This window comes from Cervus elaphus, chromosome 4 (genome assembly GCF_910594005.1).
Source record: "Cervus elaphus chromosome 4, mCerEla1.1, whole genome shotgun sequence".
Classification (NCBI taxonomy): domain Eukaryota; kingdom Metazoa; phylum Chordata; class Mammalia; order Artiodactyla; family Cervidae; genus Cervus; species Cervus elaphus.
The window spans coordinates 7,570,539-7,595,350 of record NC_057818.1 but is presented as its reverse complement, the minus strand read 5'-3'; the positions used below and the strand labels follow the sequence as shown (position 1 = coordinate 7,595,350).

Sequence of the window (24,812 nt, the reverse complement as noted above, 5' to 3'; positions counted from 1 at the left end):
AAGGGTGGGTTAAGCTTCTGTCTTATTTAGCTCTGCATCCCCAGGGCCTGACATGGAGGAACACCCAGGAACTGCTGGAGGTGGACACAGTTGAACGGCTGCCCCCAACACGTTAAGTGTGTTCACCACTGAGCAGCCATCGATATTTGCATATAGTCTTCAGGGCTATCTTATAAATACTTGTGGTGAGCTTTTATTAGGGTGCAGACTAGATTGACTGACTCATTCATTCATTCATCAAGAGTGCACTGAACGACTACTCTGCTCAAGGTCTGGCAACTTTTACACTCCGGGAGTTCAGCACGGAGGTCGGGACACAGAGCACACTAGAGAAATGTCAGAAACAGGAATCGATGAATCGGATCTGGGGGAGGAATGGATGAGGTCTGCTGGAGAAGTATACTGTGAGACAGGCGGGGGACTCTTCTGTCATCCTTTAGGGTCATCAGAGCCCACGTGCCGTGGTCCATGTCCAACACCCTCTGGTACAGATGGACAATGAGCGTCCTGGGCCACTGTGCACCAGGCCGCCCTGCAGAGGTGTTTCTGGGCTGCAAGGTGCTTGAGAACCACAGGACGTTCAGCCTCTGATGGTGCAATAGGTCAGAACCAGCCCCTCTTCGGCAAGTGCGGAAACGGAGGCCAAGAGAAAGGCTGCAATGTATCCCTGCTCACGGAGCAGATGCAGAACCAGGACTAAATGGAGCTTCCTGAAAAATGTAAGGACAGAGCTGCCATGCAATCCAGCCATCCCACTCCGGGGCATATACCCATAGAAACCATAATTTGGAAAGACACACACACTCCAGTGTTCATAGCGCACTATTTACAACAGCCAAGACATGGAAATGACCTAAATGTCCCCTGACAGAGGACTGGATAAAGATGATGTATGTATGTATATATGTATTCATATGTGTATGTATGCATGTATATACACACACAACGGAATACTATTCAGTCATAAAAAAGAACGAAATAACGCCATTTACAGCAACATGGATGTACCTAGGGATTATCATACTAAGTAAAGTCAGTCAGACAGAGAAGGAAAAATACCATATGATGTCACTTATATGTGGAATCTAAAAGACAACACAAACATATCTATGAAAGACAAACAGACTTGCAGATGTAGGGAACAGATCTGTCGTTGCCAAGGGTTGGGGGAGAAGAACTGTGAGTCTGGGGTTAGCAAACTAGTGTGTGTAGAAGAGGGAAATAACTATTGCAGAGCACAGGGAATTTTAGTCAATACTCTGTAATAAACTATGATGGAAAAGAACATGAAGAAGTATATATAATTGAGCTGCTTGGACATACAGAAGAAATTAACACAACACTGTAAATCAGCTAAACGTCAGTAGAATTTTTTTTACAAAAGCACTAGGGCTGAGCTCTGGGGTGTTGACCATCTCCCCTACCCCACTGGACCCACAGCACTTCCCCACACACTGCAAGCTCACGGGCGGACTCTCCGGGGCAGAGAAGACGGACACACCACGGACTGGCCTGCACACACGGGGCTGGCCTTCTGGGACCTCGCGGCGTCCTCAGAGGCAGCCTTGCTCCGCCCCGCCCGGGAGGAGAGACACATCTGGGGCCTGCCCCGTGGACTCCTCTGCTGCCTGGGAGCAGGGTTCAGCCTCACGGGGGCTCAGGTCAGGGCTGGGGGGAGCAGCGAGCCCTTGCTTTCCTCAGCAGGGCTCGGGCTCGGGAACCTGCGTGTTCCTCCCTGCCGTCAAACATGACGCGTTTTCCCAAACTGGACGGCTGGAGTCGAAGTCACCTTTGTGTTTCATTTGTGATCCAGCCCCCACCACCCACCCGCAGTTCTGGTCTTGGAACTATGTGAGGAGGTTAAAATTTAAAAAAAAAGAAGGAGGAGGAGGAGAAGTATATGAGGAGGGTGTCGCAGTCAGGGGTGGGTGTCGATGAAAATTTATGTGCTGAAAAACAGCTATGAAACATTTAATGTTTCAATGAACGTTTTATGTTTATAATAAAAAAGAAAAAAAATCCTCCAGCCAAGAAGGCCCTTAAAATGTTTCATTTCTAAGCAGATCCAATAAAAAGAGGCAAAAGGAGAAGATTTCCACCGAACCTTCTCTGGGGAGGGACCCCCCCGCCAAAAGGGAACACGGAAAGGAAGCGCCCCCATATCATGCATTCCCATACCCGGCTTGGTTGCAAGTGAGCAGGGAGGAAAGGCCAGGACACCCAGGCATGAAAAACACGCTCGTTTTTCTCAAAGCCAAGTACCCGTGGAGAGAAGCCTTGGAGACTCAGGCTCTGGAAGCTGGTGGTGGAGGGACTTGGGGGCGGGGGGAGATGCCCAGTTCAGCCAAAGCTGGCTAAGAAATCTGACTGTAATCCATCAGTCCCCCAACAGGACCAAGTGCCATTAGGATGGGTTCTTCCAGGAAAGAGCCTAGCTGAGAGGACCTGGCTTTAACGGAGAGACACAGGTTCAAGTCCAAACGCTGCTCTGAACCGGCTCGGTCTCCTTAGGTGAGCTCTTCAGCCCCTTGAGACCCTGGTTTCTTGATCAACAGAGTGGCAACAAGCATCACGGGTGCTGGGGGCTGAGTGGTCTGCGCTGTGAGCAGGCAGGTGCGGGGGACGCCAGCGTGGGGAGGGACTTGGACAGCAGCAGGCTGTGAGCTCTGCGGGCGGGCGGGGGCGGGGGTGAGAACTAAGTCTGGACGTGGCGGGAAACTGCGGGCTGTTACAGCTTTGAGAAAAATGTGAGTTTTGTTCTTCTTTGCTTAACTGATGATTTTGGTCAAATGGGCTTTTAAGGTCAAGAAGCCCACTTCATGTTTTAGCTCCTTAGTAACTCCTGTTTTCCCCTTTGTCTTCAGGTACTAGACGCGCGGTGGGGCCCACGGCCACTCTCCGAGCTGGCCCCTTCCTGCCTCCTCTGCACGCAGCACGTAAATAAAACCCCCCAGTCCTGCGCGGCTCCTCGGACACACCCTGAGGCTCTGAGACTGTGAGTTCTGCTGCTACTGTGGGGTCTCTAAGCTGTGTCCAGCTCTCCTCGGCCCCGTGGACTGCAGCATGCCAGGGTCCTCTGCGTTCCACTATCTCGCGGCGTTTGCTCCAGTTCATGTCCACGGAGTGGGTGATGCTATCTAACCATTTAAAGCCGTGAGCTTTAGAATTCCTATTTGCTTCCACTTGTTATGCCCTTCCCCACACTGCTTCTCCGTTTTGCAAACTCCTACCCTGACCTCAAAGCCCAGCTGAAGCGCCACCTTCTCACTGGTGTCAAATGTCCCTGGCACAGTTCTTTGAAAGCACACACAGATTTCCCGTGCCCTGACACCCATCACATTGCCTCAGAAACATCGGTCACTTTTCTGATTTCTCTTCTAAACAGTGCTTCTTGAGGGCAGTGGGGACATAAACACCTTGGTACCCCTGGTGTGCAGGGCCAGGCGTGACATGGAGTAGATTCCCCAGGAAGAATTTGCCGGTAAATTGAGAAATGGATGGTGGGAAACACCACTTCCATTCTGTGATGACAGGAGCTGGGACTTCGGGCCTCGTTCTCAACTCGTCACCTCGCCCTCAGAGAGAGGAGGCGCCGTGCCATCCTGGGCAGGAAGCGTGGCTCTCCTCTGCCAGCCTGCACCTTGCCCCGGGAACGGACAAGAACCGGCAGCTGACCTGCCATGTGGCTTAGCAAAGAAGTTGCTCAGACCGCTGCGGTACTGAGACAGAAAGATGCACAAGGGCCTCCTCCAGGGACGACGGTGGATGCTCCAGGGAGGAAGGTGGATGCTCCCTTCAGGGGCTGGACCAGGGCACTTCCTGCTCAAGCCCAGCTGCGGGCAGTGTGTGCTGGGGGCGAGGATCGTGCTCGGGAGACACTAGGGAGGTCCCTCCCGCCCTCCCAGAGGCCAGAACCCTCTCTGGACACCCAGGAAGTGGCCGGTGCCCAACTGGATGCTGCTGCCCGGCTCTTACCAGGAACCGTGACAGTCACATCAGCGGGTACTGACTGGACAATTTCCAATGAATCCCCGCAGAGTTTCGCAAGAATGCCAGCTACCGAAGATGTGAAGGGTGGAAACTCACACAGCCAACCAAAGTGAAAACGAAACTGAGTCCCCAACCCGATGTGAACCGAAACCACAGTGCAGGGTCGCGCCTCTCAGACACAAACAGCCGAGCCCGCGTGAGTCACGGCTGCAGCCGGCACGGCGGGAGCGGGAGAAGGCCCGGCCCCAGGGCGGCCTGCCAGGGTGCTGGGGCCCCTGGCCTCCCACTCCCTGCAGGATGGTCTCCACTGCGGCGGCCCGGAGGAGGACACTTGTGGAGCGCCTACCACACTCCGCAGGCTCTGGCCGGCACTGGAGACACAAACATGGACTGGTTTTTACAAGCACCCCATCGTCTAGAGACAAACCATTAGCCCCACATCCACACGAGGGCACAGAACCCAGGGTGTTTAAACAACTGGACCAGCCAGAGCTGGAATCTGCACACTTCCCTCCGACCAGGCTTCACCCGAGTCACGCCGGAAACCTGGATCGGTCATACGGGTGGGGGTTTTTCCTCTCAGTGGTCTCCAGACTGCTTTGATCATGCACCACTAGCAGTAAAATTAAATTCTGAACATACCCCCCAAGAACTGTACATTTATATATCCACAAATGATGTATAAACCTCTAGATGTAATATGATAAAACATTCAAAGAAAGGGGAATTTAAATGGGATAAGATAAAAAACAATGTAAACAGAAGCTGCGATGTTTTCTTCCCATAGCCTACTGCGGGGGTCATAGGGCACCCAGATTGAAAGATACAGGTTGGGGACTTCCCTGGTGGTCCAGTGGTTAAGACTCTGAGCTTTTCTACTGCATGGGGTATGAGTTTGATTCCTGGTTGGGGAACTAAGATCCCTGCAAGCCACGTGATCAAAAAGAAAAGAATGAAAAACAAAAAACAGGTTGCCCAGTTAAATGTGAGACCGTTTCAATTAAAAAAAAAAAGAATTATTCATTGTTTCCCTGAAATTCAGGTTTAGATGAGCATCCTGTATTTTTATTTGCTAAATTTGGCAACCCTAAGGGGTCAGCAATTATATTCTGTTAGTGGAAGTCACTCAGTCGTGTCCAACTCTTTGCGACCCCGTGGACTATACAGTCCATGGAATTCTCTAGGCCAGAATACTGGAGTGGTAGCCTTTCCCTTCTCCAGGGTATCTTCCCAACCCAGGGATCGAACACAGGCCTCCTGCATTGCAGGCGGATTCTTTACTAGCTGAGCCCCAAGGGAAGCCCATTCTATGTTAAGGCCTCAGTAAATATTAGAGGCTTTGTGGGACAACTACTCAACTGTCCGTTGTAATGTGAACACAGTCCTGGGCAATTCTCAAACAAAGGGTGTGACTGTGTTTCAATAAAACTTTATTTATAAGAACCAGACTTGGCCGTGGGCTGCAGTTGGCTGACCTCCGCCCTGGCATATCATCATGGGTGCATGCCCTTTAGGAGAGCCCTGGCCTGTGAAAGAGAAGAACCTGTTTTGCCCAGTTCTCCAATGACACGGCTTAGAAGACGGCACAGCCCTTGTCCTGCTTTCTCTGGGGGCTGGGAGTGGGGGCTGGTGAGCTGGCGGAGGCTGGGATTAACAACCCCTGCGTGCCGAGGGGAAGTAAAGGCGGAGAAGCAGGAGCGCGTCTGAACCACATACATGTGTGCACACACAGACACACGCACGCACACGCACTGAGAAACTGCTGCGACCACGATACCACCGCTGGTGGACCTGCATTCAGCGCAGCAAATTAAATGCTTCCCCTGCCCAGATTACCAGCGACGCAATGGGCCAACTGGCAGCCTTAAGAACGCATTAACCTTCTTTGCCAAATCAATTCCAAGTCCCCTTCCAGCACTAAGAGGCAGTAACTGGCAGCCCATGCCTGGGAGGAGGGGGCGCCCTCTGTTACACTTAGCAACCTCTGCACCTGGAGGTCTGCACGCCCGCTCCTCCACAGTGACCTTCTGAGCACCCGGCGAGCCCGGAAACTGACGTCCTAAGGCCGCTCCCCCCCAGCTCTATAGCCTGCGGTGGGGCGGGGTGGGGGGGGTGGACAGAGGTCCAAGCTCACGGCTACTGCCAACCAGCCCTCCCAGGACTGTCAGCATTTGCTCTGTGCAAATGGGGCTGTGGGGCTTCGCCTTCTGGAGGCCCTGGACGGGCAATTTCACACAGAAACACAAGAGGCGTGGCCGACAGGCTGAGTCAGATCTGCACTGGAGACGTGCCCAGAGACCCAGCCCTTCCTGAGCTCTTCTTTCAACTTTAGGCTGGGGGCGCTGGGGCTTCTTTCTAAGAAATGGGGTTCTCAGAAGACAAAACTATTTTCCGGCTCAGAAGCACCGGGTGGAACAGAGGGCTGAGGCGGCTGCTGGCTATGCCTGGGGGCGGTGGGACAGAGGCTGGGGGCGCAGGGGCCCCAGACGGAGTCACTTAGGTAGCAGGAGCTGGTGACAAGGGGGGTGGACTGCAGCGCGTGGCTTCTGAAGCAGGGTTTCCTTTGGGGAGACAATTTGGAGGGAGTGAGCTGTCTACCTTTATGGAGGGACGTGTGTGTGTGTAACAAGAAATGCACAGGTTTCTTCTTCTGTCTGACCCCAAACAGTCAATATGTTGTTTGTTGTTGTTTAGTTGCTAAACCACGTCTGACTCTTTGTGACCCATGAACGATAGCCCGCCAGGCTCCTTTGTCCATGGGTTTCTCCAGGCAAGGATACTGGAGTGAGTTTCCATGTCCTCCTCCAGGGGATCTTCCTGACCCAGGGACTGAAGCTGCGTCTCCTGCATTGGCAGGTGGGTTCTTTACCACTGAGCCACCTGGGAAGCCCCAATTATTCAATAACATATCCTGTTGCTTTGGGTGTAATAAGGGGTCTCTGCACACCCTTCCCAGCTCAGCCCTCTGTTGGTCAGGCCTATTGTCATCCACCCAGAACACTCTCCCAGAGTTGGGCGGAATGCTAGAACTTCTGGAGACAGCTAGCCTGCTTTCTGAAAGCACACAGCGCCCAGAAGTTTCCTCAGTAATCACTGCCTGGGCAAGGTCCTAACGGTCCAAGTGTGGAGGGGAGGTCTGTGCACAAACCATCCTCCTGCAAACCACTGCCAGAATGGTCCTCGGGATCAGGCATTCATTCAGCAAACACCTCTGGAGTCAGGTACTCGGGCATCCGGAAGAAAACTCATGGCCTCAGCTTTGGGGAGGTCACAGCACGGCTGGGACATCCGAGGCTGCGGGGGTTCCTGGTGACATCCTCACGCCTCCGGGACTTCTCGGCCAGGGAACAGAGTGCGGCTCCCCATGCTTCACTCCAACGATGGAGAAAGCAGAGTCAGCCAGGGAGCCAGAGCTTCTTGCCACTGGACTTGGCCCATCCCGCTACGCCTTCCAAGGGCTAGGACGAAACTGGCAGTGCAGGGTGTGGCCTTCTGGGGGTCTCCATGATGAGGGCGAAGAAACAGCACTGTCCCATGGGCATAAAAGCATGAAGACGGGATGCCGTTTAGGGAATGTTTCTGCCCACCTCTGCCTCCTGATCCTCGGTGCGAGCGCAGTGTGGCTCTGTGGTTCGGGGCCTGGGCGCCAGGACCAGACAGCCCTGGTCCGAGCCCAGCTGCGGCTTCTGTCCATGCTCACATCTGTCAAGCAGGCAGAGTCCCACCGCTCCCCACCTGACCACTTCAGGGGCAGAAGCAAGCGACACGACAACTGAGGCGGCTCCTCAGACCAGGGAGTGTTAGGACCAGGCAAACAAGCCGCTGTTCTGTGCAGACATGCACGTGTCTGATAAAACTGAGAGACACAGGTGGATTTATATTTTAATATGCCAAGAGTCCCAGAGCAGTGCAAGTCCGATTATTTAAAAAGCCCATTTCCTTCAGGGTCTCTCATTGGCTACATGGAGCCAGATTTTCACTCGTCAACAACCCCAGAGTCTTACAGAGAGAATCTTCAGATGACAAATCACACATAAACACCAATTTTATGTCTAACTATTGTCATAACAAACAAACAAACAAAAAACATCACCCAGTGGCAAGAGCACACTCAGTACATAACATGAGGAAGGCGGAAAACCATCTACTCAACTTCACCAGCTCCTGAAATCCTCAGATGACAGCAGCCTCCTCTCTGTGACAACCTGCTGGACACGCATGTGGGCTTTCGCACGTCACTTCTACCTAATAGAACTGTTTTTCATATGATCCCGTCAGAACCTCAAACTTTCTGGCAGACAGCGGCTGCCCCTTAGGAGGCCACCGGGAGCTGCTGAAAGCCACCAGCCCATCCGGGCTCTGATGGCACGGTCCCTGTTACCTTGGAACCCACAGATTCCCCGGAGCACCTCATCCATGGGATGGAGAACGTGGATTGAGAACGAGAAACACGGATGGCAGGGAATGACCGACAGGGAGCTCGTGGCCGCTGGAGGCCAGGAGAGGGGAAAGGGCGACTGAGAGAGACCATCCAGGATGAGATCTGCAGCCTGTAGGCACTACCTCTGCTCACCCCTCAGGGACGGAGCGGGCCTGCGTCTACAGACGCCGAGAGGAGACGAGTGAACAGAGCACACGACACCCGCAGGCCCGAGAGTCCAGCTGGAATGTGCAAGGTCATGTCTGAATGTCCTTGAGGTGAAGCACCTCCAAGCAGAATCTTGCCTCCATGCTCATCAGGCTTCTCCAGAGAGACAGAATCAACAGGAAATACATAAACACTGACTCATTAATGTATTAACCACTGATGAGGAGCTGGCTTATGTGGCTATGGAAGCTGAGAAGTTCCAGGACCTTCCATGGGCCAGATGGAGGCTCAGGAAGCCTGGTGCTGCAGGTTCCAGTCTGAAGGCTGCTGGGTTTGATCAGGAAGGGCTGATGTTTTGGTGTGAGTCGAGAGGCAGGAAAATGACCAAACCACTAAGGCAGGAGTACTCCCCTTTGCCCACAAGAGACTCAGCCTTTTATGCTGTTCAGACCTTCAACTGATCTTATGAGGCCCACCCACATTAGAGAAGATGATCTAATTTATTCAGTCTACAGATTCAAATGTCAGTCTTGTCCAAAACCCCTTTGCAAACACTAGCTGGTACATTGCTTGACCAAGTGTCTGCATGCACCCAGGGCTCAGTCGAGCTGACACGTAAAATTAATCCTCACAGCCCGCTTACATATAAAGCAGCCCTGTCCGCCAGCTCGGCTGCACTAAGGGCCAGACTTATTTCCCAAGTGTGTAAGGAGATGGCTCCAGTTGCTAGAAATGGCAGCCATCAGCTCTTTAAGAATCTAACAGACAAGCAGGCTCATGAACACAACAAACATTTATGAAGTTCTGATTAGGACGATTATGGAAAAGTGCTCTGGGCAAATGTGACATGTAAATATTACAGGTAAATTCAAGACTTCTGAGGCTATACTCCTGAGACATACATGAAGGGGAAAAAAAAAATCTCTTTTCAATTCTCTTACAGTCCTGTACTTATTAGAAAAAACAAGTCTCATATCGACGTTTCTTTTTCCTCAATACCAAACACTTCAATTTCAGAGTCACCAGCAGCCGTAGGTTATCTAACTAGAATTTAAAACCACTGTTTGGGGCTCAGTGACTTCTGATGAATATCTTATAGTTACGATAAATGATACTGGTCTTCCATTTATATTAGGCATATAAAACTTTCCATATAAACAGCTGTAATTGGTAATCTAAGTATACACAGAGGTAGATTAAAAACAAACAATATGTGAAAGGAGCAAACGGGACAAAAGGTGCAAATGGGGTATAAAGACGAAGTTTGGGAAACACTGCTTCGCATTATTAAAATGTGAAAAACCACAAGAAAAGGGGGTGGTGGTAAAGGAATGGGTTTTGAAAAATTCTAGCGAGAAAAGATGAGAAGACAACGAACAGCCATCCACTCGGTGTCAGCAACGACATAGAATGAACGCCACTTCTTTATTCTTGCGAACACACCATGCTCATTCTCAGGAAAAGAGGAAGTCAGAGCTGTCAGAGATTAATTCCCAAGCCCTTCCTAAGAACCACAGAGACAATTGCTCCCACCTGCCTTGGGTCCAAAAGCCACTGGAACACAGGGCAGGTCAGGAATATTTCAACAAACTTCCATGGGCTTCCTTGCATTTTATTTAACTTAAGAATCTGAGTCCAATTTCCTTACTCTCAGATATGCCCACATGCGGTTAATGAAGTGTCAGGGCTTAATTTCTGGTAAACATTAGCGAAGATATGGATTAGAACACACTCCAGTTCTTCTACTTGTACATCAAGTCATTCCAAAACTTGGAGGTGTAGAGCCACCACCACCCCTGCCCATGGACCCGTGAGTCGGAATCTGCAGAGGGTGCCTGGGTGACGGTGGGCCTCCCCGAGTCGCCATGTTGGGAGGCTGGTCTCCCTGCAGGCTCAGACGTTCACTTCGGGCCTGATGGTTGCTGCAGCCTCAGTTCCTGTCCGTGTGGGCAGCTCCCTGGGGTGTCCACACGTGAACTCGATTGAGCTTCCTTACAGCGTGCTGGCCAAGCTCCGAGGGTACGTATCCCACAAGAGAGACAGAACCAGATCAAAACTGTTATCACCTTTGATGACCTAAACTCGGAAGTCCTACAGTGCCCCCTTGGTACCACATTCCAATTAGTTAGAAGGGAATCAGTGAGGGCGGCCTCATGCATAGATTTCAAAATCATCGCCCCATGTCTATCCCCTCCCATGGCTACTGAGTTCCCGGGATTCTTGGATTCCTTATGGCTCCCTGATGGAACAGACTCCCCATACCCCTTATGATAAGCCGGGAGAGGTTATTCATAGGTTTCTTTTTCCCCTCAAAGATTTATTTCTCCTGGACTTGTGTGAGTGAGTCCTAAGCCATATCTTAGTTATGGAGTTGGTGTGCCCAAGACAGCCCAGTTCATGGACTACAAGGAAATGTTGGAAAGAAGAGAGGGAAGGAGGAAGGGAGGCATCAGGTGAGGGAGGGTGGGAGATGAGAGGGAGGGAGGAGAGAGAGAACACCGGATCTGAGGTCCTAGGCTCATCAGTGAAATTATCCTGATGTATATATATGCATGTGTGTGTATATACATTACATGCATATATGCACATACACATATACACATACACTGTTCAGTAAGCAATTTGACAAGATGTAACCAGAGCCTTAAAAGCAAAATAGCTTTATATTCTTAAGCCAAATATTTCCATTCCCAGCAACACTAAGAATTCTTCAACAACTTGTGGTAAGGAGTAAAAACAAAACAATAAAACCAACAACAGTGTGATTGGTTCTGTGTCAGGCACTGCTGTGTGACTGCCCACATTCACAGTCTGATTCGAACGTACCCAGAGTCTTGGGAGTTTGGGCTGGGAGGGGTTCTACTATCTGGGAAGAGGCGTTTGCACGGCAGGTTCGAGAAGCAAGACTGTGGATTCTGATCCTATCCCTGACTGTCAGCAGCTGAGGGTCTGAGCACAGTCTCTACCCTTAGTGTGGGTTTCCCGTGGCTGCTCTAACAAACGACCACAAACCGGGCGGTTTAAAAAACAGAAATGTATTCTCTCACAGTTCTGGAAGCCAGAAGTCCAAACTCAAGGTACTGGCAAGGCCAAGCTCCCTCCAAAGGTTCTAAGGGAGGATCTTCCTTGGCAGCACTGAAAACCTTGCTAAAAACCACCACCAAAGATGCCAACCAGAGACTTGAGAGCCCGGGTACGATAGAATCACAACCTAATCTTTGTGCTACCTGGCCATCTCTCTGAAGGAGCCTTCCCTAAACACCCAGCCACCTCATTAATTCATTAGGTTGCTTGTTCCTTCATGTTTTCATCCATCAGACCTGGAGGAATTCAAGTACCGTGTGAAATATCGGGACTTGGATTTGTGTGTGGTGGTGCTTTGTGGAAGGGGATGGTGCATAGTACGGGTTGGACTGCATCACTCCAAAATACATGATGGAATCCTGGACCTGAGTACTTGTGAATATGACCTTCTTTGGAAGTAAGGTCTTTGGAGATGATCAAGAGTAGAATGAGCCCTAATTCAACAACAGGCAAGTGTCCTTATAAGAAGAGGAGAGATAGACACACAAGAGAAGGGCATGTGATGATGAGGCAGAGGCTGGCGTGATGCATCTATAAGTCAAGGCACACCAAGGGCTGCCAGCGATACCAGAAGCAATACCTTTCCTAAAGGAAAGGCATGGAACAGATGCTCCCCTACAGTCTTCTGAGGAATCAGGGCCCCGATGACACCCTGATCTGGGACTTCTAGTCTCCAAGCCTTTGAGAGAATGCACGTCCGTTATTGTAAGCTGCCCCATTTGTGGCTTCTTTGTTACAACAGCCCAGAGAAACCAAGATAGCACGTGAATGCAACCAGCACCCATAAAACACCCACGAGGCATCAGGGGTTCTTTACAAGGTGCTCAGCCTCAGGAAATACAAAAAGAAACAAATAAAACTCACTGCTGCCTTTGAGAAACTCTTGAGGGAAAGAAATGGGGATGAGATATGCCTGGAAAACTCCACATACACATAAAACCTCATCAAATCATGTTCACTGCTCCCCAGAAAATGTCTCCTGGAGGGTAGAAAAAGTGGTCGTGTGATATTTACGCAGAGCTTATGGAATGTGGTTTTCAAACTCAAGGGCAAAGAGGTGATTTTGATGTAAGCCAAGAGGGAAGGACATGGAAATGTTTTCCTAGCTCCTTGTCATTTCACCAGGGGACTTCACATGTGTGGGTATGCTCCTCCAAATTCCCCAAACCGAGGGGCCTTGACCTGACCAAATGAATAAAGCAGGACATGCCAGTAACTCTAATAGTTTGTTATAAGGATGATCCTTGTAGTAGGTTCAATGTGCTAAAAAAACAAAAAGACAAAACTATGTGCCATAATTTCTTCTAGAAAAAGGAGAGGTATGAATAAATGACAGAAAGGATGGTTATTCTCATGAGTTGCTGCTAAAAGTTATGTCGATGGAAACCCTCATGTTGATAGATAGACTACAGTGAAAAATCTAAGTTGCAAGTTATTGTCAAGATAATACAATCCAATACCTTATTTTATCACTGGGGACTTTGTTCACTGCTGGTACCCAGAGTCCCTAGAAGCGTGTCCCAGCTCTGACGGGCACTCCCAAAAGATTTAATTATAGATTATGAATGAAGGGCTGAGATCCAGAACAGGGGGATGAGGCAAAGGCTGCTTGGATTTTCACCAAACCCGCTTCTTCCTTCTTCTGGGATGCCCTTAATTCTCGCCAGAGGGTGAGAGTGGGTGTGAGGAACGCTGCCTCCAGGCCCAGCCCAGAAACGCCTCTTGAGGTTGATGCTGTGTCTCCCTGCTCTGCTGCTGGGCCTGGAGGAGACGGCACGGTGGAAGCCCTCCGAGAATGGCAGGTGAGGCCCCAGATGGATAAAGCCTAGGTCCTCGAAGGACTCACAACAGACCATGACCAGAGTGATAAATACATCCTTATTAAGAATTAAAAGTTCAGTCATGGAAATGTTAGGGTTATCTGTTAAATGAACGAGCTCAGTCTGATGCCAAGGAGTGAAGGTCTATCTTTGACTTTGGCAGAGAGCACAGCGCCAGGAGTGACCCGGGGGGGACTCCAGTGGCCAGAGAAGCCGCGGGGCTGTGGACACTGGAAGGCAGCTCTCGGGACTGTGAGAGCAGGGAAGAGCAGCTGGGGAGGAGCGCGGGGAGGGGGCGTGAGCAGGCGCCAACAGGGTGCAAGACGTTCACTCGTCATCACAGACCGGAGCAACCGGCCGCCCTGCAGTCACCCTGACTTTGCTGCCTCGGTCCTCATGGGGGGAACATCTAACAGCAAAGGCCACTGTGATAGACACTGACGTCAAAGGCAAGAGACCGTGCCTTCTGCTGCTGGGAGGTTTCAGAAGCTTCCCAGGTGATTCTAATACGCCACCAGAGCTGGGTGCGACCGCTGGAGAGGGAACTTAAAACCTACAGAAGAGGACTTCCCTGGTGGTCCGGTGGTGAAGATGCCATGCTCCCAAACCGGGGGCTGCTGCAGTTCGATCCCCAGTTGGGGAACTAGATTCCACAGGCCACAGCGAAGACCGGGTGCAGCCAAATAAATTGAATAAATATGTTTTTAAAAAGCACTAACATTCAAAATACTACTTCCAAAGAAAAACAAGGCTGGATTCTCACTCACTTAATAGTTTACATAAATCGCTCCTTAATGGGCAGGGAGCGCTGAGACAGTCACACGGACACAGAGGGTCTCCTGGCTTTGCTGTGATAGCCAACATTCTAGCCGCTACACACGTATTTGTTCTTGCTCTGTGGGCCTATTCATCGGGACAGAAAGCAGGCCCCTTTATTTGCAGGAAGGAAGGAGAACAATCTTGAGAGCATAGGCTGCATGCTCAGCATGGCGTACATCTTCCCTAGTCAACCCCCAGAGCACCTCTCTGAGGACGCCTCAGTCACTCAGCAGTTCAGAAAAGGCTCAGCGGGGGTTGAGGTCTTTCTTCAAGGTCAGCCAGCCAGTACGTGGTGGGATCAGGCTTTGAACCTAGGTCGCTCAGTCTCCAAGCACATCTCCTTTCTTTGTGGGTGCATGCTCAGTCATGGTCGACTCTTTGCGACCTCATGGACTGTAGCCCACCAAGCTCTTCTGTCCGTGGGATTCTCCAGGCAAGATACTACAGTGGGTTGCCACTTCGTTCTCCAGGGGATCCTCCCAGTCCAGGGATCAAACCCACATCTCCTGTATCTCCTGCATTGGTAGGCAGATTCTTTACCACTGAACCACCTGGGAAGCCTTGATAAAGTAAATTTTTCTGAAACGAACGGTTCAGATTGCCCTGAACTTAACACTTATGACTTCTAAAGCAGGGAAAATACTCTGAACTCTGGCCTTAAGCATCTTCATAGACTAATAACAAGAAAAATTGTTATCACCACATGCCTTTTTTAAAAAGCGACCTAGGAATTTGCAAGTAAATGTGAACAGTATTATAATGCAGTAGTTAAAACCTGAAGGGGAAAAGAGGAATTGTAGTCGTTTTGAATATACTGGAAGAAAAAAAGTCCGTTCTTTTCATTATGGAAAATACTCTTTCCATGGGACACGTAAGTTAAGGATACTGTAGAAAGGACAACAGGCTGTAGGAAACTTCTGACCCTTGTCTGTTGCAAGACACAACGATGCGGCGCCCAAACCAAGAACCACACACAGGGACGTGTGAGCCTGAGAGTTACACGGATGCACGTCTACAAGTCATCACCGACGAGCCACCTCCGTCACATGGGCTGGTAGGAGGCAGACTCTGGCAGCAGCAAACCCAGGAACTGAAAGGGAGAGCCCTGGCACGCGCTCCTCAGTGGCCCTGACAGCTACTCTATTGTCAGAAACACACTCTGGGCTTCGTTCCTGGGGTGGAGGTCAGGGGATGCACTTATCTTGTGGCTCGAGCCAAATTTTAAACGCAGCTTTGTGGCTCCTGATTAAACAGCTGACTATGCTCTCACCTAGCAATTATCGACTGTGCCTTAGAGGCAGGCGCTCCGATATGGCCTGCCTAAGACACTTGGGGAATAACCTGAAATCCTGCAAGAGACAGACAAGTGGGGACCGGTGGAAATTTGCAGTGTAACCCAAGCTTGCGGAAGCATGAAAGTCGAGGGTTGTCTTTTATAGAGTCAGAGCCTCAAGTTCAATTCCAGGGTCAAGAATGTGAAACACTGGCAGGCTTCCGAGGACAAATAACGGTGGTCTGAACATCTGGCTCTGCTTCTCAAAGGCTCATTGTGATAAAAGATTCTGAGGTGCAGCAACTGACTCCTGAGGACTTTTCCAGAACAACAGTGTCATTTTTAAAAAAGGCGGGGGTGGTGGGAGAAAAGGGGGAAAGAACATGGCAAATGTTAAAACATAAAGGGAGGTGTAAGTACTTTTTTGTATTTTTGTTTGTTTTTAAAACAGATATGGCCACTCGCAAACAAAATTTCTTGGGAGAAGAAAGAAAATAATTTAGAAAGACCTATATACCTGTCATGCTCAGATTATGATGAAGATTCTGTGTCTCACAGGTGCACATGATCGTTGAGTCCATCAGACAAACCACAGTGGGCCTGAAGTCTTACTGGTGGGGTCTAACAGGAACACATCAATTTTCAAACACTAACACTTTTAAATTAGGACAAGAAGGAATGTTGTTAGGAAGACTAAGAAGCAAGAGGGAAGCATTTTCAACTTGCAGAATAACAATACGATTAAATTGAAATCGTTGTTTTCTGAACACAGTCGTTCTATAAAATGTACAGTAACGCTTTTATATGTAAATTATCTAAACTAAAAAAAAAAAAAAAAACCCTTTCACTGTAAATTGAACTGAGACTAGCTTAGAGTAGAACACTTTGGTGAAAACGTGCTTCAAATGAATAAAACGGCAAAGTGAAACAAGATTTTGCAGAAACATACTGCAAAGTAAACACTAGGTTCTTCTTTCCTTTTTTTGTTCTTTATTTGTTTTGTTTTTGATTGATGGCTGAGAGAAACAGATAAAACTCTCACCTACGGATTCATTTTTAACTACTGCTTAAAGTTAACTGCTATTTTCCATTTGGTAAATCACAAACATTACTAATACATTTCAGACGCGGTAAGGATACACAGAAATACTATAAGCCAGCCTAAGACAGGAGAAACGAACTTATCTCGATCAAGATGCTTATTTCAAACTGTGCTTTCAATGTGCCCTGGGGTCTCCTCCCTTTTTAAAAAATCGTATTTAACACCGCCCCCCCCCCCATTTTCTTAATGAACACCACAGACGTCTCCCATTTGTCAGCATTTCACCCTGGTGCTCTTCCTTGGATGCCTGTTTTAACATCTTAGACCTTTTCACTTCACATGTGACCATCTCCCCAACGAGGCTGCGTCCTCTTTTCAGTCAAGCTTGATATTTTTTTTTTCTTCTTTCTTTGAGCTGACACCCCCAACAGAAGATTCAGCAAGCAGTGGTCTCATAAGAATGGGTGAGCAGCAGTGATGGTGAAGGAGATGGGCATGGGGGAGTCTCCCCAGAATAACCCACTGGCCATGGTCACCGACCGGCTCTGCGTCAAGGGCGAGGTGCACGGGCTGCTTCTGTGGTGACATCATCCACTGGACAACAGGCTGGGAGAGAAAGAGATTGCTGGCCAAGGAGAGGACACATGACGGGGCTTGGGTTTGAAGGCAGGTGTGTGATCGGGAGGACCACAGTCTTCACCAACCCCCTAAGTTCTGATGGGCAGGGATTCTGCTCATTTCATTCACACCCTCAATTCTACAGCTTTCTACAGTGCCTGGGGCCTTATAGAGTTTTAGTAAATGAATGACGTTTCAGTTCCATCTATTTGAAAAGAGCCCCAGATGCTATATATTTTTCCGAGATCTGGACCAGTTACCCCATCCTCTGCCCTTCTCCTTAGCTCCCTCCATCCCTCTATTCATTTCTCCCCTGTTTGAGTCAGCAGAACAATTCCTGGCATGTATCAGGGGCTCCATAAATATCTGTCACCTTAAATAAATACTTTCTGTTCAAAAACTTTTCTTAGATAAACTAGGAGTCTCCTAAGCTATGCATTTTCCCCACCAAGATTATGGAGAAGGATACAGAATTTACCAAAGTAGTCAGTCATTCATTAACATTGTGGCAAACAGTCAAATATGAAGCCTTCTATTCAAATGTGGATAAAGGTAGAAACTTCATGTTGTTCAGTCACCCAGTTGTGTCTGGCTCTTTGTGACCATGTGGACTGCAGCTCACCAGCCTCCCTGTCCCTCACCATCTCCCAGAGTCTGCCCAAGTTCATGTTCATTACACCGGTGATGCCGTCTAGCCCTCTCATCCTCTGACGCCCTCTTCTCCTCCTGCCCTCAACTCCCCCCAGCATCAGGGACTTTTCCAGTGACGAACTGTAAAAAAAGAAACTTCATAAAGTTATAAAGTTTGACGCCAACTCTAAAGTTAGCAAAAAAGCATTACATTTATTTAATTCCAAACACTGTAAAAACCCAATGATAGCTCCTGAGCCTCTCTCTCTCTCTCTTGTTTTTTGGAACTGCAGTAATTCTTTTATGGTGGTATCCAGTGAGAATCCTTCATGGAATTTTAACTTAACAGGGAATGCATGTGGCCTCTGTGGTACAACAGCTGTGTAACTACATAATTGTTTACAAATGTGCAAAATAAGTACCCAAACCAATAAAAAATAATAACTTGGGCATCCATAAAGAAGAGATACTATAAACACGCAATGGCCCATACTTTCTCCATAAATAACTGTTGAAGCAAAAATACAACCACCAAAACCCCTTATTTCAAATCCCTTCCCATAAAGCAAACAGCTTTGGCAGTCTGGCAAGAAATACCATTGTGCTTTCCCAAGCGAAAATGCTTTTTTATTAACATTTATCATTTAGGTGCCATTAAAGTAACGGCAGTCAGAGTGGATTCATTTACAATAAGCCACTTGGTGTCGAGTCCACTGTGTTCTGAATGGGTTTCAAACCAGCACACAGCTTCCCATGAGCAAAGAGGCGGGAAGCACAGAGAGGCAAACAAATATGAGAGATGGTGAGGAGGAAGGGGAGGAACAACACGTGCGTGCTAGGTAGCTTCAACCATGTCTGACTCTTCCTGACCCCATGTACCGCAGCCCGCCAGACCCCTCTGTCCATGGGAGTCTCCAGGCAAGAATACTGGAGCGGGCAGTCTTTCCCTGTTCCAGGGGATCTTCCCAACCCAGGGATCGAACTTGGGTCTCCACCATTGCAGGCGGATTCTTTACTGTCTGAGCCACCTGGGATGTGATGTGCTTGAAGTGAAAGTGAGTCGCTCAGTCGTGTCCCGCTCTTTGCAACCCCATGGACTGTACACTCCATGGAATTCTCCAGGCCAGCACACTGGAGTGGGGAGCCTTTCCCTTCTCCAGGGGATCTTCCCAACCCAGGGATCAAACCCAGGTCTCCCGCATTGTAGGCGGACTCTTTACCAGCCGAGCCACCAGTGAAGCTTGAAGGAATGTGCTTGAAAGATCACAAAACCATTTCCCTCGACCCCAGTCCGTGGGAAACTGTCTCCCATGAAACCGATCGTAGTTCCAAAAAGGCTGGGGACGGCTGTTTTAAATCGGCCTCTGCGTTTCCCGTCCTCACCCATTCCCCACCCAGCAGCTGTGGCGTGGCGCGAGTACTATCACACCATTCCATGTTACATCTTGTATCAAACACACAACATAGCGTATAAACACAGATTACATACGATGTCACACCTTACGTGCGTTATCAGACATGTATATGCTGTGCATCACACGTCACAGGTCACGTACCTTCTCTCCACATCCTCACATGGCCCCCCCTCGAGCTCAACAGCAGACAGTGGCTCCGTGTTACGAGAGGACCATCTCGAGCCCTCACTGCGGTCTGCAAGGCCCTGTGTGACGTGGCCCCGCCTGCCTCTCGGCCTTCACCCTGACCCTCCCCCTTCACGGACTCTGTCCTAACCCCACCCAAGGGCCAACACCGTGCCAGGCGCCTCCTCACCAATCTCCAGAGGTCTTGATGACCGCCCCCCCTGCCCGAAGCGCTCTGCCGGAACATCTCTGTGCAGCCGGGCCCTCGGCATCCTTCACGAGAGATGGATGCGAGAGCTGGGCGGTGCACGGCGCGGCCGTCGGGACGCGGGAGCCCAGTGGGGAGAGGGAGCTGGATGTCCCTGGAGCACAGCGCGGGAGACGGCCGCGTGCTGGAAGGGGGCCCCACGGAGGAAGAGCTGCGGCTCACCCAGTCCCCCAAAGGCGTCCTTTTGCCTCCTGTTCCCCACTTCCCTTCCCATCCCACCAGTCACAGCCTCATGGAGATAACACAGGGATGTGGGCACACGGGCAGGCACGCTGCCCTCCTAGCTGGAGGCAGGGCGGGGACCGCAGTCCAGCTCCTGGTGCCCCGAGCCCCAGGTCTGTCTTTCTCTCTCGCCGCCTCGTAGGCAGACCGTACCCAAGCATTAGTCTGCCAGGGCTCCCGTAACAAAATATCCCACTGGGGCTTATTTTCTCACAGCGCTGGAGGCTCCAATCCCTAGGCCAAGCTGGATTCTTCTGCAGCCCCTCTCCCGGGCAGGCAAGCAGCCACCTTCTCTCCGCGTCCCCACGTGGTCTCCCCTCTATGCATGCAGCCGTGGTTCCTCCATGTACACCCGGATTTCTTCTTCTCATAAGGACACCAGTCAGATTAGATCAGGGTCCACCCTGACAGCCTTGTTTTAACTTCAGTTCAGTCGCTAAGTCGAGTCCAACTCTTTGCGACCCCATGGACTGTAGCACGCCAGGCTTCCCTGTCCTTCACCATCTCCAGGAGTTTGCTCATCTCCATTGAGCTGGTGATGCCATCCAACCATCTCCTCCTCTGTTGTTGTCTTTAACCCTAATCATGTCTTTTAAGGCCCTATCTTCAAACATAGTCATAATCTGAAGTTCTGGGGCAGGGGACCTCCACGAATGAATTTAGGAGAACACAATTCAGCCTGTAATAGGGCCCAGATAATAATAACCGTACAAGGACAGAACTCTGCCAGCCTGGTCACCAGAAATTAGCTGTCCATTCCGGCTCACACAATGCCCTGTCCAGGGGCCCGGGAATCTGATACTGGCTATTTCTAACAGTCATTTCCTGGCAGTTTGTCGCTTGAGACCTCTAGATAGTATTTCATTATGGAAGCTTCCAAGCATACCCCAAAATAGAGAAATTAGCTAACTAAATCCATAGTCAACCATAGTTATCAACATTTATCCGTCTTGATTTGTCCACCCTGTCTCCCAAGTACTTTTTCCAGGTCATTTTCCAGCAAACCCCAGCCATCACATGCTCTCACTTACAAACGCACCAGTCTACATCTGTGATGCAGAACGAGTTCTATTTAAGATGGTACCTACCCTACTATTAACAACAGGTGCTGCATACCACCCGGTAGCTACTCCATATTCAGGTTTCCCTGACTGTCTCAGGAAAATGTCTTTGAGGCTGCGTTTCTGCTCAGTTGCTAAGACCTGTCCGACTCCTCTGTGACCCCAGGTTCCTCTCTCCATGGGATTTCCCAGGCAAGAATCCTGGAGTGGGTTACCATTTCCTCCTTCAGTCTTTGACAGTAGGTTCATTTAAATCCAAGTGAAAACAAGCTTCACAGGTTACACCTGGGGGCCAAGTCTCTAGTGCTTTTAATTCATGTAACATTTTGAAGTCAAGTGCACGCTGGCTTTGCATTCAGGGCACCTCCTCACCTGATGTGACACAAAAGGACATCAGCTAGGAAACAGGCTCGATCGAGGGCTCGATCCGCTCAGGGCTGGGAGGGTGTTGTCTTCACCAACCCGGCACAGACTGCGAATGATTTCATGCCAGGGCTGGGGTAGCGGAGCTGCTGGAAGACATGCTATTTCCCTTTGGAAGGAAGCTTTGCTCTGCATTTGGACTAATTTAAATGGCACGGGCACAGAGGGACTTTGTGAGATGTGTTTATGGAATAGTTGTGATCGATACCCGTGCAAGGCATGCGTTTATAAGTGGGAGTGCGTTCGCAGAAGGGCTTTGAGGGGGCTCCTGGGTGCCCCCTTTTTAACACTGATCAATACATACAGTCGATCACTAACAGGGGAATTGGGGGCAAACATTTGTATTCAAACTGTGTTGAGTCCCCTTATGGAAGGTTCTTTCACTCGGTCTGTTCGCTGCAAATACATTCATCAGACAATGTTATTACATAGGGAGGGAACTATAAAAACACATTTTAGACGTTAAGGTTTATCATTCCGTCATCTGTTCACACTTTAATCACCAAGATCTTTGGGGCTGGTCTTTCAAACTATTATTCCCGAACAGCTGTATGCTCTAAAATTGATAGTCTTCTTAGCTGATGGATCCACACAAAAAATTTGTTAAATATTCAGCAAAGCTCCGAATGGCTGTAGCCACCTAATCCTAAAACTTCTCTCCAAAGCATCTACAATTGCCTGATAAGAGCATTTTGTTCCTGTGTATTGAAGCAATTATTCAGTCACTGTTACTGAACATACCCAGAAATGGTATGTTTCTTCAAAAGGAATAGTGATATATTTTAAAATGCGTATTACTCCCTACTAATTTGAACATTACAAAACAATCTACACGAAATGCTGGAGGACTCGTGGTCTACTGGTTTCTCCATCACAGAGAGGCCAGCCTGGCAAGCACAGAGTCAGACACGCAGCATCTTTGGCTCATGGAGCCAGCTGGCTTTCAAGATATTCGTTCAAAATATTCTATCGTGACTTGTCCCCTTCCCTTCCTAAAACCCCTGGTGAGTGGTCATTAGGTCCTAACATCTGGCCTTGACAAACACGTAAGTTACTTGTGGTCCAGATGTCAGGACATGAACAAGCATAAAACAAGACTGAGAAGCAAGAAGAGAAACACCCACATACACCACTCAGGTCCGTTAACTTGAACCGTGTCAGGAGAAGAGGGGAGCTCTGGCACATCCCAGGTGTGCGGTGCGGCAAAGCAGTGTCGGGAAGGCTGGGCAGGGTGGGCGTGGACCCTGCAGAGGGTAGGAGCAGCCGGCCCGTCTCTTGAACGTACTGCTTCCACAAGCGAGTCTCCGGGCAGTTAACTGTATATTCAACTTGGTGCCTCTCTGCTCCATGTGGGAAACGGGTCCCCAAGTCCCTCAAATGGACAGGCCACTGGGGGACAATTAGATGTGGGTACAGAACCTGTGCTCAGGGCTCCAGGTGGGACAGACAGAGCAGTTCAACCTCGGGGACATCCCTGGGGGAAGTCACCTCCTGAGAAAGGGAACTCGGGAAGTAGAAGGAAATCAACCTCCGCTCCAGGCCCCAGCCGGGGAGACAGCACACCCGCGCTCTGGAGGCAGGCACCCGACGCAACCGCAAATCCAATCTCCGCGTGGATCGACCAGCGCCAAGTCACAGGGCGATTCATTTCGACGACGTGCTGTGGGGCCCGGAGCTGAGGACGCTGCCGCATACCGACCCGAGAAGTTCTCTGAAGAGCTGCGGGGACAGCTGCGTGGTTCGGAAGATGCTCTGATGAGGAAGGGAAGAACGCGACCCTCGTCAGAGGACGGGGGCGGCAGAGATGCACAGGACTCCCCGCCGGTGCCCCTCTCCCGCCCCCGAGCCACTGGGGCCAGGAATCTGCTGGCTGCCCTTCAGCTAGGCACCAGCCAACACTGTCTCTCTGTGATCAGTGCTGAGCTTAAATGAGTTAATCTCGTTTTCCAGATGAATTGTGATTTTGTCTCCCGCAGGCTGTGATTACGGGATAAGAGTGTGGTGTTAACAGGAGGGCTGGGGTGGGGGGTTGGGGCTCCTGGGGGCCACATTCCGCGCGCACACACAGGACTGGCCAGCTCTCACCCTCACCTCCGTCCCCAACTGCCCCATTCTATTCTTAATGGAGGGAGAAGAACGCGAGGAATCGCAGGGAACTGTGAAATGGCATGCAGGGCGATAAACCTTTCGGATGAATTATGTCACCTCGGAAGAGGTCAGAGGCCCAATCTATCTTCGTGTTTGGAAACACAGTTTATGGTCCTGACAAAATTTAAAATACATCTAGGGCGAAACAGACGTGTAAATGGCACTGAGTTTTCAACTCTCTCCACTCCCCCCCACCCCCCATTTATTTTCTGAACTATTCCTGAAACATCAGTCAACGAACAGGTATGTGCAGAGGACCTGTTACATGGGAAGCATTTCTCTGGGTGCAGTGAAGAGACAAATTCCTCAAGCCAACCCCTGGGTTCCCCCTACAAGGGGCTTTATACCTCTGGGTGACTGTGAACATCATTTTTATTTTTAAATTTAAAAAAAAATTTTTTTTGGAGTGTTAGTTATTTGCTTAAGTCATGTCCTACTCTTTTTTAGACCCCGTGGACTGTAGCCAACCAGGCTCCTCTATTCTTGGGATTTCCCAGGCAAGAATACTGGCGTGGGATGTGGAGTGTGGATATCTATAATAAATGCCCTTGGAGGCACAGATGCTGGTTCTAATCCTAGTTTTCACCTTCGTTCATTAAGAGGCGTTGAGCAAGCTGTTTACCCTTTCTGAGCCCCAGTTTTTTCATCTGAAAAGGGAGACCCAACTTTCAAGGTGTGAGGAGATGCAACAGAGGAAGTAAAGCTTCTAGCAGGTGACACGTGCTTGATAAGGAGCTACTCTGAAAACAACCGTGACTTCCCAGCGCAGTTACTGAATCACAGAATGACATTCAGACCACGTGGCAGAGTGGGGCAGAAACAAGAAGATGCTGTGAGCAGGTGCCCGATTGAGCAAATGAAGATGCAGATTCTCGTTAAATTCTAATTTCAGGTACAATTTATTTCTTAGTCTAAGTATATCCCACACAATTTTCTTCAAGTGTAAATATATCTCAAATACTGCACGGGCTACATTTATACAAAGAAATTGCTGTTGTTGAGTTGCTAAGTCACGTCTGACTCTTTTGCAATCCCAGGGACTGTAGCCCACCAGGCTCCTCTGTCCATGGGGGTTCTCCAGGCAGGGATACTGGAGGGGGTTGCCATTTCCTTCTCCAGGGGATCTTCCTGACCCAGGGACCTGCATGGTGGGTAGATTCTTTACCACTGAGATACCAGGGAAGCCCCTCACAGACATGCAGAAACACAGCTCAGATTGAATTGGGTGTCTTCTATTTTACACGGT

General features: G+C 49.7%; 1 protein-coding gene across 5 annotated transcripts in view; it reads right to left on the bottom strand.

Annotated features, from left to right (window-relative positions):
* Positions 1-24,812, bottom strand: part of WWOX (WW domain containing oxidoreductase) — an 891,989-nt gene that overhangs the window by 381,878 nt on the left and 485,299 nt on the right. Inside the window, exon 9 of one of the 5 annotated variants that reach the window (XM_043898105.1) lies at positions 16,333-17,222. The exons of the other annotated variants lie outside the window; for them this stretch is intronic. Coding sequence (XP_043754040.1) covers positions 16,992-17,222 — 231 coding nt within the window. The 3' untranslated portion in view covers positions 16,333-16,991. Of the gene's footprint in view, positions 1-16,332; positions 17,223-24,812 lie in introns of those variants that run through there. 5 annotated transcript variants of the gene reach the window in all.